The 18,045-nt window shown below is 41.0% G+C and overlaps 1 protein-coding gene across 1 annotated transcript; it reads right to left on the bottom strand.

Annotated features, from left to right (window-relative positions):
• Nucleotides 1–3,424: 3,424 nt before the first annotated feature.
• Dusp19 (dual specificity phosphatase 19) lies at nt 3,425–16,069 on the bottom strand. Its single transcript, XM_052182795.1, has 4 exons — nt 15,723–16,069; nt 12,444–12,490; nt 8,285–8,437; nt 3,425–3,829 (listed from the first exon to the last, which is right to left on the bottom strand). The coding sequence occupies exons 1-4, from the start codon at nt 15,943–15,945 to the stop codon at nt 3,590–3,592; spliced, it is 663 nt and encodes a 220-aa protein (XP_052038755.1). The 5' UTR covers nt 15,946–16,069; the 3' UTR covers nt 3,425–3,589.
• Between the last annotated feature and the right edge of the window lie 1,976 nt (nt 16,070–18,045).

Here is an 18,045-nt window from a genome sequence, read left to right as displayed (position 1 = left end):
AGAGTTTAGTGTTGACCTTATATGTAATACACTGGTTTATTCAACCCAAAATAGGCATGTTATTGCCTTTTCAATAATTCAGCAAACTACATAGCAACAAAGACACCAGACTGGCTTCTCCCATCACTTACTCCACCAAACTAATCTTTCCAAGGTCAACAGTAACCTTCATGCTGCTGAGCCCAGACATCTTCAGTACATATTTATCATGTGTAAAGCCGCAGTATCCTTTGCTCTTATATAGCATGCACTTTAAGGCCCCTCTTGGTTCCTCTGACAGTGAGCTGTGGCTGCTCTCTTCCCTGTTCTTCGCCCACCCACCATCCAGCCTTTAAATGTGTTTGTTTTCCAAGGCCCAGTCTTTTTTTTCCAAGATTTATTTATTTATTTATTTATTTATTTATTTATTTATTTATTTTATGTATACAAAATACACTGTAGTTGTCTTAAGACACCAGAAGAGGGAATCGGATCACATTGCAGATGGTTGTGAGCCACCATGTGGTTGCTGGGAATTGAACTCAGGACCTTTGAAAGAGCAGTCAGTGCTCTTAACCACTGAGCCATCTCTCCAGCCCCCAAGGCCCAGTTTTAGTACCTTTAGTTTTACTCTAAACGTTTTCTTTGTGATGTTATCCATTCCTGCAGCCAGTTCATACTGATGCCCAAATGTGCCACCAAGTGACTTTTTTTTTTTTTTAATTTGTTTTTTTTTTTTTTTGAGACAGGGTTTCTCTGTGTAGCTCTGGCTGTCCTGGATCTCACTCTGTAGACCAGGCTGGCCTCGAACTCAGAAATCCACCTGCCTCTGCCTCCCAGAGTGCTGGGATTACAGGTGTGTGCCACCACTGCCCAGTTTTTGTTTTTGTTTTGTTTTTGTTTTGTTTTTTGGTTTTTTTTTTTTGGTTTTTTTTTTTTTTTTTTTGGCTACCAAGTAACTCTTGACCTATTCACTTGACATAACCATCTCAAGGGTACCTCAAATCAAATATAAAGGGTCAGCTTATGAGTATTTATCCCAAAAAAATGGTACTTGCCAGTTCTCTAGTTATTGAAACTGAAAACTTTGGGGTGATTTTTAAAAACTCTTTTCAATAAAATTCAATGACAAGGCATGTAAGTTCTAATCTCTAAATATTTTTCAAAGTACCTATTTCTTTCCTTTTTATAAGATTTATTTTTATTATTTCAATTATATGTGGTGTGTGTGTGTATACAGGTGCTGACAGCAGCCAAAGGCTAGTTGTATAACCTGGAACAGGAGCTGCAGCTACACACTGTTGTGTGTTCCCTGATGTTTGTGCTGGGAACCAAACTCTAGTCCTCTGACTGGGCTTAACCACTGAGCTTTCTCTGGCTTCCACTTCTTTCCATCGTTACTGTATCAACTAAATCTAGCTTTGCTACAAGAAATCCGGACCTAACCTCCCTGCCGGTCTTGCTCCTCCTCCTAATTCACTCTAGGCAATACAACCAGACTGGACCTTTAAAAGAACATTCTGAATATTAGGGATACAGCTCAGTTGATAGAGTTCCTGCCTAGCATGCAAGAAACCCAACACCAACCACCAAACCTAGGCTTGGTGACCACGACAGCAAGTCGGAGCCCACCCGTTAAACATTAGGCCCTGTCTGGAATGAACCACCATTTCTTTAAGCTGGAGAGATGGTTCAGCAGCTAAAAGCCCTGGCTGCTCTTCCAGAGGAGCTCGGTTCAGTTCTCCACACCACATGGCAGCTCGCAGCTGTCTGAAATCCCAGTCCCATAGAATACAACGTCTTCTGCTGGCCTCCATGGGCACCTCATGCACATGGTGCACAGACACACATGCAGGCAAACGCCTATATACACAAAATTTTAAAAAAAAGCAATAACAATAAAACATTCTACGCAAATTCACGATTACAACCTCTCAATTTTCTCACTAATCCAAAAGACTAGCATCCCCAAACTCTGCCAGCTCCCACTTGACATGCCCACAGTCCATCTTCACAGACAGCATCTCATGGCCTCCGGCTCACTGCTCCCACGTCTCAGCACTTCCATGCCACCAGCGTTTAGTGCTCCTCCTCCTCCTCCTCCTCCTCCTCCTCCTCCTCCTCCTCCTCCTCCTCCTCGGTCCTTGGCCTTTACATATACTCTTGACTCAATTCTGAAAAATCTGCCACAGCCCACTCACCTCAGTCAACACCCACTTATCTTTTTAGAACTTATCACAAATGTCACTCAAAAGGCACAAAAGAATTCCCTCATAACTAGAAAAAGTTGAGATTTGCAGTATGCACTTACATAAAATTTTAAAAGAGTTATTTGAGTGTGTGTGTTGCTGATGATGGAAGTCAGGGCCTTTTGCAAATTCAGCATGCACTCTACCACTTGATCTGCAATCCCCTGCCCCAAGTTCAAAACCTTGAAGCAAATTTATAATGTACATAGTTCAATTTGGTTAAGGAAACAAAGCAAAAGAAAAAAATCAAAAACCTCTTTAGAGTGTTCTTCTAGGAAACAATGTGTATAACATTAAGCATCCCAACAATGTCTACAGTTTTTATAGGTTCATAATTTTTTCCTAAAAAATGTTTTCCAGAATACTGAAATGTAAAATAGATCAATCTTAAGATTCCATCTTTAAAAATCATCTCTCACTATATAGCAGTTTTTAGGAATCCAAAGAAACCAAAAAAGTATGGCAGGTGATCCATAAAAAGAACACTTAGCACCCAAGTTAAAAAGTTTAAAGTGTTGGGGAGTGGGTGGGGGGAGCACCCTCTCGGAGGCAAAGGGAAGGATGGGGCGAAGAACTCTGGGAGGGGGGACCAGGATGGGGGGCAACATTTGGAATGTAAATAAAATAATTTAATAAAAAAAATTGAAGTTTCAAAACAACCACAAAGTGATAACACCTAATTTTTAAAAAAAAATCATAAAATCATCAAGTATCTATACAATCACTTGAAGAATACAAGAAAATGTTTGTAATGGGACCAAATTTAAAAGTCAAAATGAAAATTAGATTGTCATAAGAGGATATAAAGATCCTCTTTGGTTATGAATTTATAACCATTATATAAATGTTTACATAAGCCTTTTGATTCTGTTACTCTTCGGGGACGGGGGCAGGGGGAGGGGGGGAACTAAAGGTATTATTTTTAACCTTAAAAATATTCTCAAAAATTTTATTTCCCGTTGAAATGGTAAGCCTTCACTTACTAAGTCCATTACTTCAAAGGTTCTCAGGCCTGAAAGCGTATGAGAAAAGAATGGGTTAAAAGGTTTCATGGCTTGCTTTTCAAACTCTAACAAAGGTTTTTAGGTTTAAACTTTCTCCTACACTAACCATTGATTTACTGACTTGATAATACACTATTTTCTCTTAGAACTCAAAGAAACATTTAACCAGATATAGAAATAACAAGGAAAAGGTAAAACTTTAAAATGTATTAATTCAGGGCAACGAAGGTAACTTCCATTTCCACTTGTAAAAGACAACAGAAAAGGGAAGTTTTCCAAGTTTCCTTCCAAAATGCAGGCAAGAGGGCAGAGGCCGGTCGCCTATGCAGAAGCCTGTCGCCTCTGCTGGAGCGCAGATCACAGACGGTGGGCCGTGTCCACTGCGGACACTTCATCGCCTCCACTGCTCTCTTTGCCCCCTTGGTAGGTGCGCAGTTGTTCCATGAAGCCAGGATTCGGACATATGGATGGTCTTGCCTCTTTCACCAGCGACAAAGCACTGGTGAAAGCGAGTTCTTCGGAACTCATGAGGAAGCCGATGACAATCGCGGCAGCCCTGGAAACCCCTGCGTTACAGTGAACGAGAACCACGCCATCCTGAAACGGCGACAAACAAAATTCATATTAGATACCTGAGAAGGCTTCAGTTAATTACGCATTCTTAGTAGACTCAAAACTACAAAGGAAATGACTTATCTGTGTATCTACCAGAATAAATTTCATTGCAAAAAAAAAAAAAAAAAAAAAAAAAAAAAAAAAAAGCCGGGCAGTGGTGGCACATGCCTTTAATCCCAGCACTTGGGAGGCAGAGGCTGGCGGATTTCTGAGTTCGAGGCCAGCCTAGTCTACAGAGGGAGTTCTAGGACAGCCAGGGCTACACAGAGAAATCCTGTCTCAAAAAACAACAACAAAAAACTCATCCAACATCTGCTCTTGCCCAGGACTGAAATGCTCAGATAATGTGGATGGAATTCTGGAATAGCACTTTTTACAGGACTTAAGTGATCCACCCCGGTACATATAAAAGCCTACTAATTTACCATGTATATAAATAACGAGTGGCACTAGCTTGAACATCTATATACAAAATGACTGGCAGGAGAAAAATATGCCCTTGGGGATATTATTCTGTAAGGAAGTAAATTAAAAATGTTTTTAACTCCTCAGTAAGTGATGGCTTGGACAGCACATCACATCCTGGAGTGGGAAAGGTAACTAGATAGGAGCAGTGAGGTCAGCAAGTGAAAAGCCTCTCGGGCAACCTGCAAATGATACTTTACAAGGGAAATGAACACAGTGTGGGTGAATGATGATGCGGGCCATATTGTATTAATAATGAATGCAGTAGATCTGATGGGTCAGCACTGATACCGCCTGGCCAAGTGCAGGCTTTTAAAAAGTTAATGATCTACAGTGAATGTAGCACACACCACAGAATTAAACCCTTCGGCAACTTTGTTTCTCCACTCTTCCTTTGGTACAGCACAGAAAAGGGACAGGAGGATGTACCACATTACTGGAACCCCTATCCCCCAAGCACTGTTGTTGTGGGTCACTTGGCTTCTTTAGGTTTTCAAGGCAGCTTCTTCACATCCCTGTATCTGTGGTAAAAATTCTTTCTTGACCCATTATATCAAACTTGCAAGTGTATCTCTTCAAAAGAATGATTAGCAACAAAATAACCAATATTTTGAAATTTCTTTTTTCTTTTTTTTTTCTTTTTTTTTTTTTTTTGGTTTTTCGAGATGGGGTTTCTCTGTGTAGCCTTGGCTGTCCTGGAACTCACTCTGTAGACCAGGCTGGCCTCAAACTCAGAAATCCGCCTGCCTCTGCCTCCCAAGTGCTGGGATTACAGGCGTGTGCCTTAAGATTCATTTTCTTGTTTTGTTTCTGCACAAGGAAAGGAAAATAATGTTCACTATATACATCTATACATCAGGAAATGTTCTCACTTAAAAATTATTTTTATTTTTAAAAACAATATATGCCTCTGTATACACACACATACACAGTGGGTTTATGTATATACAGGTGCAGTGCACACGGAAGCCAGAAGAGGGCTTCCTGGAACTAGAGACAGTTGTGAACTGCCTAGGTACTGAGAACTCGTCCATCCAAAAGTGAGAGAGAGAGAGGAGTACCGTGTTACCCATCTGTGTATCTCTAGCACTAAGTTAAATTCTTAGCATAGTAGGAATTCTGTAAACTTTTGCTAAGTAAATACATCGATTTAGTGTGCATTTCTGTGAAGAAATCTTATTACCCTGAAAGTTCAGAGTAAGGGAAGATGAGCCGTCCACTACGAAAGGCACTGACTGCCAAATTTTTCAGTCCTCATCTGAGGAAGGGTTTAAGTAATACAGACACTCATGACCAGTCAACACACAGAAAATAAGCGTCTGTGCAGTGCTCAGCCATAAATGGAACATCTATGTGATAAGGCCTCCCCTGAAGGCTCGAGGGACTTGTAGAAGAGGGGGCAGAAAGACTGTAAGAGAGAGAAGTCGAGGGTAGGCGTAATAGTGTCTTCTGAACATGACGGGACTGCTGTGGTCACTAACCCATTACAGCCAAGGCTGCCTACACTAGACCTGCACAAGATCAAGCCAGTTGATGCTCTAATGGATGGGGAGGGCTCATCAAGTCTTAACCCTGCTTGAGGGGCTATTGACAGTTGACTGGTTCTAGGGGAGGGAAAGGTCAGTTTTCTTTATACATATATAAAGGCGACCACGTTCCAACGGGTGCCCCATGCTTGTGTTTATATAGGCAGTTAGCTGGACTTAGTTATTTAAAAAAGAAATGGCATGAGTTTGAGAGAGAGATATAGAAGGATCATGGAGGAATTGGAGGGAAAGAGTAGGAAAGAAATAAGATTAAAATATATTGTATCCATGCATAAAATTCTCAAGAACTAAACTTAAAAGGCTATATTAAAAAGAAAATTAAGCTAGGCAGTGGTGATGCATGCCTTCAATCCCAGCACTTGGTAGACAGAGGCAGGTAGATTTCTGAGTTTGAGGCCAGCCTGGTCTATAGAGTGAGTTCAAGGACAGCCAGGGCTATATAGAGAAGCCCTGTCTTGAAAAACCAAAATATAAAAAAAATTAAATTAAATTAAATAATGAAATACTTCGAAACTCTTTTGGATACTCAGACTCTGTCAATCAATGAAGCATCACCCTGGAACAACCTCATTATCATGCTGAAATCTGACTGCAAGCATCTGGCAGCACAAGTCACTTTGATGACATTCATGACTGTCTAGACCTGGTGCTGTAGTTTGAATATGTTTTGAGCGTGCTTCCTAGAGGTTCCTGGTTTCAAAGGTTAGGTTCATGTTGCAAGGTTAGGACCTGGTGGGACCCGAGGATGTGTAACTCTTCTTTTGCTACAATGTGGCTTCTTCTTTCTTCCACCCTTCTCCACCCCTTTTCTTCTGCAGTTTCAACCTCCCAACACTAGATAGAGCTGCAAAAAGGATAGAGAGGAAAGGAAAGAGATCCTTGAATAAAGTCAAGGGTGACATTATCTTTAGACTCCTTCCTATCGATTAGGAGTGTTGGAGTTCCTTGGGGCAAGTTTGATCTTCCTCATGAAGATAACTAATTTCTACTTCTTCTTTGCTTCCTTCTTTGCTCAAGACTACCAAACAAAACACAATCAACAACAACCAGTCAACAACCCACACCACCTCTCAGGGCCCTAGCTTTTATATACCCTCTGAAAAGTCCCCAGAATTCCAAATGTCACACAATTGCAGAAACTATCTACAGCTAGCAAAAATCACACCCCAGCTAGAGCATAAGACAAATCATAGTCAGCTGCTGTGAAACAGTCCTTATATACCCACACCTCAGTCTAAAATGAAAATACAGTCTTATATTTCTATGGTTTTTAAAGAAATCAAAATTCCAAGCTTGTTACTACAAGGATGTACTCTTTCATGGAAGATAGTATCAGAGTTACCATGGTTAGTTCTTAGGGGAGGAAATTATTATATAAACCCCACCTACAATCTTGCCTGTGGATGTGATATTGCTAACAATAAACAGGTCTGTAAATATGAATTCTATGATAATATTCTGTATTAAAGATGTATACATTCAATTATACATAATAACTAAAGGAATTAATTTGAAAATTATAAACTTAATTGGTGGTGCATGCCTTTAATCCCAGCACTTTGGAGACAGAGGCAGGTGAATTTCTGAGTTCAAGGCCAGTCTGGTCTACAGAGTAAGTTCCAGGACAGCCAGGGTCACAGAAAAACCCTGTCTCAACCCTCCCCCCACACCCCAAAAAAGGAATCCATATAATCTCAGCACAAAATAAAATGCATTTTTCCTTAAAATTCTATGTTTCAAAACACATGAGGACCAGAGATATGGCTCAGTTGCTGTAGTACTTACTTGGCTTGAAAGCACTGAGTTCCAGCCCAGTGCAACATAAAAACAGTCATGGTAATGCATGCTCTAATGCCAGCACCTGGATGGCAGGAGGACTGAAAGTCCAAGATTATCCTTGGCTTCAACAGCAAGTCTGAAGCTTAACCTAAGGTACGTGAGACCTTGACTCAATAAATAAATCAATAAAAGTGTAAATGCACAGTCTCTGTGCCTTAGTCATTAAAATGAATGAATATTCATTATCATGAACACACTCATAAGACTAGAGCAGACTGTACCCTTTGGTCCATCTGGTTCCTTATGAATCAGTCAGAATGTAGGTCCCAATACAGCCTCCAAGGACATTTAAATACATATTTGCAGAGAAAATTTCATTTAGTGAGGGAGTTTATCTCCTAGTGTTCCTTGGTAAGAACTCAGAACAAAACTAAGTTAATATGAAGAGTAAACTTCTCATTAAGAAAAAAACCAATTAGAGAATGAAAACATTAAGGATTTAATGAGTATTACTAGAGGGAGATTTTCACAAATGACTTTCGCAATGACTCTTCACAAATTTATGGCAAAATGTACAAAGACTGGGTAGCAGTCCTATGTTTTTGAATTTCTACTTCCTGAAGAATTGTATCAAAATAATCCTCACCTTCAGTTTCGCTTGCTCAATAAACTCAAAACATTCTGGAAAATAAGACAGGATATTGGTTTCAGGCACATCCAGTATAGAAATGGTCTTATATGTAAACTCACTGAGGAAAGAATTTTCAACTCCATATGCAACATTGAGAATATGAGTCACCTTAAAGGAAAGAAAAAAAGATAAATTTTAAGTGCTATGAATCAGATGGTCTGAAAATAGACTACAATGTTAATTTCCGTAATAAGAATAATCAGAAGTATAATTTGACTCACTGAATGATACATCATCTTTGTGCCGTTTCCTCTGCCTCATGCCTCAACAGCAACGCTGTATTTATAATACATACACAGCCCTTTGGTTGTACCCCAAATCAATAAAAATAAAGACCAGGTTGAACTTATTACTTACCATCATAAGCGGTGAATGAACAATGACCTTAGCAGAGAGTACTCAACATATCTACTGGGGGGGAAAACCTCTCCGTGCATACCCATAGAAAAACTTGGTGACAAAGGGTGACAAAGGGTGGTCTCTGGTCGTCGGTTGGTTGGTTTGTTTATTGCTGTGTGACCCACAGGTGGTAGAGCTGATGAGGGACCCCACCTAAAAGGCCCTTTTCCCAATAAGGCCTGGCTATACTTCTCAGGTAGAAGTTTATTAATGCTGGCCTTGGGATGGGATGCCCTTCATCCTAGGGATAGCATGAGCAGTTCACTTCTATTCAGAGGTCGACTGTGCAGAGAGCAAGCAGGATCCGATAAAGATGCTCTTGTGCCCCTCCCCCACCCCCAGGGTGAAGCTGAATGTGGTGGATGAATGAGGATGAATGGGTAGGCCATTGAAGCAGGAACAGTGATAACAAAACAGAGCAAACCCCAAGATGTGCCAGTGCAAAGGTTTTTCAGATTCCATTTGCCACATTACCCTGAAGAGCACCGATCTGTTAGTGGAAATAAGGCTGAAACCTTCTCTCGTTTTGTTAAACTGTTGATGTGTGAGGGTCCTGGTAGGAGACCCAGGCATTCTGATGTGTTTTACGCAATTAAGGGCCATTACTTCTCATTATCGGGCTAATAAGTGTAATAAACCAAAGAGAAGCCAGATTAAACACAGCTCGGCACATTGACAGGCACAGGTATCAGACTAGCTAATGAACTGATCATTAGATATTTTCCTTTGGGAAATAACTGCAAATAATTAACATGTCACATTTTTACCCTCCATTAGATTGATTTTTGTTCCCCCCACCTCAGCTGTGGGTGGTAAACATACAATGAGTAAGGTCTTTATCCTTTCAACCTCTTGGTGGTAATAACAGAAGGCAAACAGTGGTGAGAGCTACGAGGCTAAGGGGGTGGACTCCATGGGAGGAGGAGACTACCCAGGGTACCACTTGTCTCAGCCCACACCAGTGTGTGTGGGGAGGAGAGGTGGCAGTTGTGCATAGCTGCCCTCTCAGCTGAAACGCTCCTCCCACTTATATCACGGTTGCCAGTTACAAGGCCTCAGTGAAATGAACGCTGTGGGAGAAATCTGCTCATGAAAGCGCCCTACCAGTCTCTTGCTGCCTGGTTTGATTCTTTCAGAGATATTCTCATCTGAAAGTGTCACATGGTGTAGAGAGACTTTTTGGGGAGCCACTTGGCCGGAATCTGACATTGGCCAAAGACAAGGAAAGGGGCTTCAGACAGGAATCTGACATTAGGCCATGACAGGGAAGTAAGTTCAGGCAGGAATCTTAACTTTAGGCTATAACAGGGAAGTAGGTTAAGGCAGGAATTTTTTTTTTAAAGATTTATTTATTATATGTAAGTATACTGTAGCTGTCTTCAGATGCACCAGAAGGGCATCAGATCTCTTTATGGATGGTTGTGAGCCACCATGTGGGTGCTGGGATTTGAACTCATGACCTTTGGAAGAGCAGTCGGAGCTCTTACCCACTGAGCCATCTCTCCAGCCCCTAAGGCAGGAATTTTAATCTTAGGGTGGAACAAAGGAAGTAGACTTCAGGCAAGATTTGGGGCTTGGACAAGGAAGTGGGTTCAGGTATTTTGGTCATTCTGACACTGCCTTGAAAACAACTGTAATGGTGGGACTTTGCAAATTGCATAGCTTTCCCAGACTATTTCCTATTTATTAACTTGCTTGTTCCTCATTGTACTACAATGGCCCCTAATACTTGCATGTAATTAAAATGGTATAAAAGCGGATTGGAGAAAATAAACCTGCCTCAGTCTCAGAATTGACTGGGGTCATGCTACAGTGTTGTCTAATCACCTTTTTACCTTTTAATCCTTGCTCCTGTGCTGGAGACCCTGTTGACTGACTGAGCGGGCTTGGTCAACGTGGCAACCTTTACATCTTCCCATCCGATCTCACAGTCTTATCTATACCCTTTCATTCTGGCTTACTTCAATAAATGATATATTCCTGCATCCTTTGCAGACTCTTCACAGTATGTGCAACAAAACCATATTACTATTTCTACACTTTTCTCTAGTGACCTTCTAGAATCTTTTATTTCTCTAACATTGGCCTTAAAACATAATGCCTTCCCGGTGCCACCCAATTTCTCTCACTTGCAGTACTACTGCTAGGAAGAGACACCATGACCAAGGCACCTCCTAGAAACCCTTTAACTGGGGGCTTGTTTGCAGTTTGGCAGCAGCCAGCCAGCCATGGAGCTGGAGCAGTAGCTGAGAGCTCACATCTGATCTGCACGCGACACACTGAGCAAAGGTGTCAGACTGTGCCTGGTACAGGCTTTTGAAATCTCAAAGCCTACCCATTCCTAGTGAGACATCTCCTCCAACAAGGCCACACATCCTAAACCCCCCTAAACAGTCCCGCAACACTCCCTATAACTAACCAATCAGTGAATTGTGAAGATTTTGGTCATCTAAGAATATCTCAAATCCACTACTACTATCATCTTCTCTGTGAGTACTAAAATAACTTCACAGTGGGCCTCCCAATCTCTGGCTCAAACGATTCCCACAATCTATTCCCCATGCGGCTTCTAATGAGAAATCTTTTCTGGGTGAACATTTAATCCTCTTATTTCCCCAGATAAAACTTCTCATTGGCTTTCTGCCATGTTTTGGATCACGTCCAGACAACTTGCCCGGTTTACACGGCCCTCCATACTCTGCTTTATGCTTACCTCTCTCGCTCATACCCTTCACTCTCACACCATTTTCTGAGTTCCATTTATGTCCCTGAAAAATCCTATCCTCTTCTCTAGCTCTGGGATGTCACACAGCCCATCTCTTCCATCTGAATCCTTGGATGCCTATTCTCAACCCCCCTCAGAGCAAAACTGAAGCATCACCTCCCCCAGGAAGTATTTCCTAAGTCCCCAAGCCCCAAACTAAACAAGATGAACCAGGGTCAAAGGCACCATCGCTCTGCACTCCCTGACCCAACCACACAACACCTGACTGTACACCTTTGGCCTCGCCTTGGGCCCATTCAGTGCATGAGAACCTCCTGTGCTCCTCAAGTCACTCAACGTGAGCTGAGAGTTTGACATGACAGCAAACAGCTAAAAAATTACTCTGAGGAAATACTGAACATGAGCAGTAAATCCCATCAGCTGTGTGAAGGGAGGTCGTCAGAAGCACTGTATGGGAGACTGGAATATGAACTGGGAGCAAGAATAGGTAGATGACATAGGCGACAAGCCGACATAAGGGAGAGTCTGCCCCTCTGCTTCAGCAGAGGCAAGAGATAAGTCCGCCAGAGTCGAGTCGAACAGAGTCGAGTTCACGATGGTGTGAGGAGTCTGAGAAGAACACAAACTGAAAGGGTGGATTACAGTCCTGTGGTGGCACATGCCTTTAATCCCAGCACTTGGGAGGCAGAGGCAGGTGGATGTCTGAGTTTGAGGTCAGCCTGGTCTACAGAGTGAGTTCCAGGATAGCCAGGGCTAGACAGAGAAACCCTGTCTCTGTATAAAACCAAAAAATAAAAAATACAAATAAAAATAAATAATAATAGTAAAATAAAATAGATGCAATTATTTAGGCAATGCTACTAAAAGGTAGCCAAGTGATACAGATTAATCCAGATTATGCAAAAGTGAGTAATCCTATCCTTTCAATAGAAGAATGGACATCTTCTTGTATGTGGTGCCAAAGTTCAAACCTCCGTTTTCTTAATTTACCTTGTGTTTCCTCAGTAGCTCCAGATCATGGGCAGCATCCTGTGACCCTGAGGAAATAGATCATATGGCCTTCAACACAAATACAATCATGGGAGCTTTGTGTAATGATTCTCTTAAAAATCACAACAGAGCAGGGAGCAGGGGGGTTGGGGGGTGTCAACACGGGAGGACATCAGTTGGAATGGAGATCTGGTAATATTCAACATGGCAAATTATCTTTTATAATCTATGTACTTTCCCAGTTTGAATATTTTACACTAAAGTTATAGATGTTGCAGTGATTACCTCTCAGGATGTTCAACATATAACAAATAAAAACAAAACCAAGTCCAATAAAGGTGCTCCGATAAATAAAAGATCACCATAGTGAAATCTGTACCACTAGAAATGAAAATTAAAGCATGGGGACCATGTTCTCAATATACAGAAAACAAAATGTGCTTCAGGGGCTTGGGAAATGGCCCAGCGGGACATTACTTAGTACTTACTAACATGGGACCTGAGTTTAGATCCCTAATACACACATAAAATCCAGGCATGCTGTGAAATAAACTGTAAAAAATGAAAATACGTATTGCTGGATAACAAAGTACATTGAACAAAACATTAAATGTGGGGTTACAATAAATAATCCTTTCTTTTATAAAAGAAAAAAAAAGGTATTAAGGAAATCAGACACCCACAAAGTTCAGGGCAGCTGGTGAGGGAGCACGCAGCAGCTTTGAGGTTCGCTGTTCCCACCCACACGCTGTGCACCACTAGTGCCGAGCCTTTCACAGTCTCTTTCTATTGAAGATGGCTCTCAACTCCCCCACATTTGGAGACCTGCTCTAGTTAATAAGCAAATTCCTACCCAAGAATGACAGAGTATAACAGATTTCACAAACGATCAAATAGGACATTCAATAAAGGATTTCAAGAATGTTCCTTTTCTGTGGCTCCACTTCCATAAACAATGCTTTTCCCCCTCCCCTTCCATAGCTAGGAATCAGCCAGTTTCTCTCACATGAAAACGAAGGGGCCACAAGTACACTGTGATTCCAAGCTGAGAGGTCCCTTACCAAACCCTATAAGCAGAATGTGTACTCTGCTTCTCTCTGCTTGGCAGCTGGACTTCCAAAGAATGAGCATTTGGTAAATATGGATGGTAGGTGCAGAAACTATTTGTTCTCTCTTCATCCTGTGACTTTTTTTCAGTTTGAAATATTTCATGACTAAAAGATGATTCTCAGTTTTCTACTGTAGGAAGTTTTAACTGTGTTGGGGTGGAAAAACAGGTTCAGATAAATTAATTTTAGTTTAATAGTTTAATAAACATATCTTTAAACTAATTATTCTATTCTGTTTGTATTTTAAAATAATAAAAATTATTATATAACTTAAATGAAATTATTTCCCTTTTCACTCTATACTTACTGCCTTAGCAATCCTCTCTCTGTGTTTGTGTCTGTCTGTCTGTCTGTCTGTCTCTCTCTCCAAATCTGAAGCAGACAGGTCAGGTCGATTATATTGCAGAAACAGTTGCTTTACTTTCTAAGTGATTTCCAAATCCTGACAATATTGATATAAACACAAAAGCCGCGTGTTTGGTGTGTTTGTTGCGTTGAGGCAATCCTCTATCACTGGCTTCTCTAGCACACTAGAGCCCAGGTGGGCCTAGAATTAGTCATTATCCTGCCTCAGCTTCTGGAACAGCTATAATGGCAGCCAACTAAGATTCTTTTTCTTTTTTTTAAAAAAAAATGTATTTCCTTATTTATTCACTTACTTTTTTTGTTTATTGTGTATGCAAGAGAAAGAAAGACAAAGGGGTGAGAAAGAGCAAGAAAGAGACAAAGACAGGGATAGAGTTGCTGATCAACTGTAAAGGTCAGAAAAGGCTGTGGGGGGGCGGTTACTGCAAAGTACGCGTGTACATATTCTTAGATACAGACAACAAGATTCACAATGCCAAAACAACCCTGTAGGACGTTACTTCGATTAAAGCAGAGAGGAGCTGGAGAGGTAGATCAGAGGTGAGTGCACTTGTTGCTCTTGCAAAGGACTGAGATTCGGTTCTCAGCATCCACGCAGTGGTTTACAACCATTTCGAACTCCAGCAAGAAGAAATCTGATGACCTCTTCTGACCTCCAAGATTACCATGGGCACACGTAGTACACATGCATATACACTTGCAACACATGCACATAAAGTAAACAAACTAAAAAATATTTTTAAGCAGATGGGTTTTGGGAAGTTTTGAGAGGATAAATGAATTGGAACACCTAATGGAAGTCTAACCATAGTACTATGAGAGTGTGCAAGAGTCAGTCAGACTTGGACCTAATCCCCTTGGACAACAACTCTGCTATTTACAGAATCTACTGCCCAATCTTAATGCCAATTCCCATTTGTAATATAAAGATAATACCTACTTGAAGATTTTTAAAACACTTATATGCTGTGTATAGTTAAATTGTGGGTATGTCTAACTCCTGGGTCTGTGTCCAAGCGTTAATTTCTCATTCATAAACGCACAACAATGAAGACTTAAGAAATAGGCTGGTTTCTAAGGGACACCATACGAGATCAACAAGATAACAAATGAGTTCTCTTACAAGCTTGCTTCTTTTATCTGTGGGTAATGCTTGTATACGAACTCAGTATTTCCATTTCACAAAAATATAAGGCCATCAGGTTCATAGCTATGAAGTAAAAGCCTTGTGTTTAACACCCAAAGACGGGCACCAGAAGCAGCTGCATGCTCTCAATATCGTCACATCAGCCAAAGAACCACTTGCCTTTTGCATTTTTTAAAAAGGATATAGTCTTTTTTTATAATACAAGAAAATACAACATCCCATAAAACAAAAACAAACAAACAAACAGAAAAACAGCCGAGCGGTGGTGGCACACGCCTGTAATCCCAGCACTCTGGGAGGCAGAGGCTGGCGGATTTCTGAGTTCGAGGCCTGCCTGGTCTACAGAGTGAGTTCCAGGATAGCCAGGGCTACACAGAGAAACCCTGTCTCGAAAAAACCAAATCCAAAAGAAAAAAAAGAGAAAAAAAAAGAAAATTAGAAAAATAGAGGAACAGTTCTTCTAAAACTCAGTAATCAGGGGTCAATGTGCTACTACGGTTTTTAAAAGAATGATTTGGGGGCAGACGCATCCCTATTTTGTTCCTAACGTAAAAAAGTAAACATTTCAACTCTTCATCAGGACAGCTGATAATACTGTTGTGCACGGGAGAATCCAGTTAAAGGATCCGCCAGGAAGTGGCAAGTCAGTCTACTCACCCAGAAGCAACCAGGGCTTAATAACGCCAACTTGCAGGTCCAAGGTAAAGTCCTGCACATAGCCACAACCACACCCACCGCTGGGCTCTGTTTCCACAACATGAACTGTGGCATCTTTCCAGGTTTCTATAAGTTTCTTTCCAGTTAGCGTGGTCACCCTGGTGCACTGCTTCCTGAGATTATCCCGGGAGAACGCTTTGATTTCTTGGTTCAGGGAGTTCATTACATGAGCGGAGAAGGCAGTGCACTGCTAGTCAGTCACTAGTCACTTACTGGAGCTGGCCCCTGCAGTGACAACCTCACTTCTAGAAGAGAGGAGCCCAGGCCCGCTCTCCCGAGCACCGTTGTAAGGCGAGAGCTGATTGGCCGCTAAGAAACGGGCGCCGATTGGATGTTTCTCATCCTGTGACGGAAGTTGGGTGTCTTCCGGATCCATTCAGACAGTTTTTACCCGGGCGTGTTTTCGCTCTTGGTTTTTAATCCTAGCTTTATTTTGGATCCGTGGGGCGCGCGAGGAGTGGGGTGGGGTTGGGGTATTCGTTTCTAAGACTCATTTGGAGAGAGCTGATATCCCGTGGCTTTCCAAGGGAAGTGATTTTTCTGGAAATGTTCTACTGGTTACTGAGATGACAGTAACTGAAGACAGCAGTACTGAAGACAGCAGCGGACTCGCGGCCTTTTCCCACCCCGGTGTGAGTCACCTGTGGCTCACAAAGGCCTAAGGCCACAGCCATCCGCAGAGGCTGCTCCTCACGTCCTCTGCCCTCACTTTTTAATCTGCTGTTACTCCTAAGAAGAAACGTTGACTAGATAAAACCACTGAGTCTATTAGTGAGGCTCCAACTGAATAAACTCTACATTAAAAGTCATTTTAAGTATATGTTTCTACAGACTAGCAAGAGTTAAAATTTATGTGTATTTCGACTTTTCCATGGCTTACACAGAAAGAGAGGTAGTAATTCTATACGTAGCTGGGGAAAGTATGAACATTTTACCAAACAGATGAACAGAATGACAATTCTGCTTACAAAAGACGATTTTTTTTTTGCAAATGAGAACTGACTGAACAATTTCTTCAACTGAAAATTTCCTTATTAGCCCTTATTAAAATGCTGTTTTACGATAATTTAAATACAATGTATAACATTTTAAGATTTAGAAAAGAAATAAATGTATTCTTCAGCACTGCATTTTGTTGCTCTTGGAACCTTCTGACATTAAAGTAAGTGTATGGGCTGAATTTTTATGCCCCTTCAAAATGAGTTGCAATTATGAGCCCAAGTGTTCAGATATGTGGAGATAGGACCTGTGGGGGATAATTGGTATTATATTAAGACAGATGACAAGGTTGATGGCTTCATGAAAATGAAGGAGAACTCTTCTTCCCTTACATTAGATAAAGAAGAATTAAGGAAGAAAGTTGGGAGAAGCAGGTGTCAAGGAAGAGGAACAAACACACCAGGAGCCTTGCATAGGCCAGCACCTTGATTCTGGACTTTTAGGCCTCCAAACCACAAGAAGTAAATTTCTCTTGCTTAAGTTACACAGTTTATAGGTTTTTGTTATGGACACCTGAGATATGAACTTCAAATCTTTTTTCTTCCTTCAAATGGAGTTATCTGCCCACAGACAGTATCTACTGGGAATTCCGAAGTGAACTGTAAATAGTGTGCTTCATTTAGTTGACCACAGGCTCCTCAGAAACAACTTTACTCTAACCATAAATCAATCCATGCATCTAATAATGAGCACTTACTGTATGCCCAGCACTCTGCTAATAACTTTTGCACACTTAATGATAGGCACTCAGGAGATAATAATACTTTAGACATTATGTCATTTTACTTTTATATATATATGTATATATATAGTATATATATATATAGTATATATGTAGTGTGTGTATACACACACACACACACTCACATTACAACTAGGGAAATATTTCTTTACTATGAAATGCTGCACTGCCCTCAAAATAATAGTAACTGAATTAACAAATATTAATTGAACAGGATGCTGCATGGATTAAACACATTAGTGATTAACTCTGAGTAACCAATAATGTATCCGTGTCACATTAAAAAGAAATAAGCTGGGCAGTGGTAGCACACATCTTTATTCCCAGCACTGTCCAGAGGTAGGTGGGTCTCTATAGTTCCTGAACAGCCAGGGCTACACAGAAAAAGCCTGTCTCAAAAAAAACAAAAACAAAAATAGAAATAACAGCACTTCCCTTTTAGGGTCTGTTGAACAAAGAGTGAGTCCAGATTTGAAATCTGTGTCTTCCTTCCTTTGCCTGTTGTATGAGTCTGATCTGTGT

Source organism: Apodemus sylvaticus, chromosome 5 (genome assembly GCF_947179515.1).
Source record: "Apodemus sylvaticus chromosome 5, mApoSyl1.1, whole genome shotgun sequence".
NCBI lineage: Eukaryota > Metazoa > Chordata > Mammalia > Rodentia > Muridae > Apodemus > Apodemus sylvaticus.
The sequence above is the reverse complement of the archived record's forward strand: the minus strand, read 5'-3'. Positions and strand labels throughout refer to the sequence as shown.

Bases quoted from the DNA above. Each gene is read 5' to 3' on its own strand.
- Dusp19 (XM_052182795.1), bottom strand. From the start codon at position 15,945: ATGAACTCCCTGAACCAAGAAATCAAAGCGTTCTCCCGGGATAATCTC. The intron at 8,438-12,443 runs GTAAATTAAGAA...CTTTCCTTTAAG, and splicing joins AGCTACTGAGGAAACACAAG to GTGACTCATATTCTCAATGT. The intron at 3,830-8,284 runs GTGAGGATTATT...TCGCCGTTTCAG, and splicing joins TTGAGCAAGCGAAACTGAAG to GATGGCGTGGTTCTCGTTCA.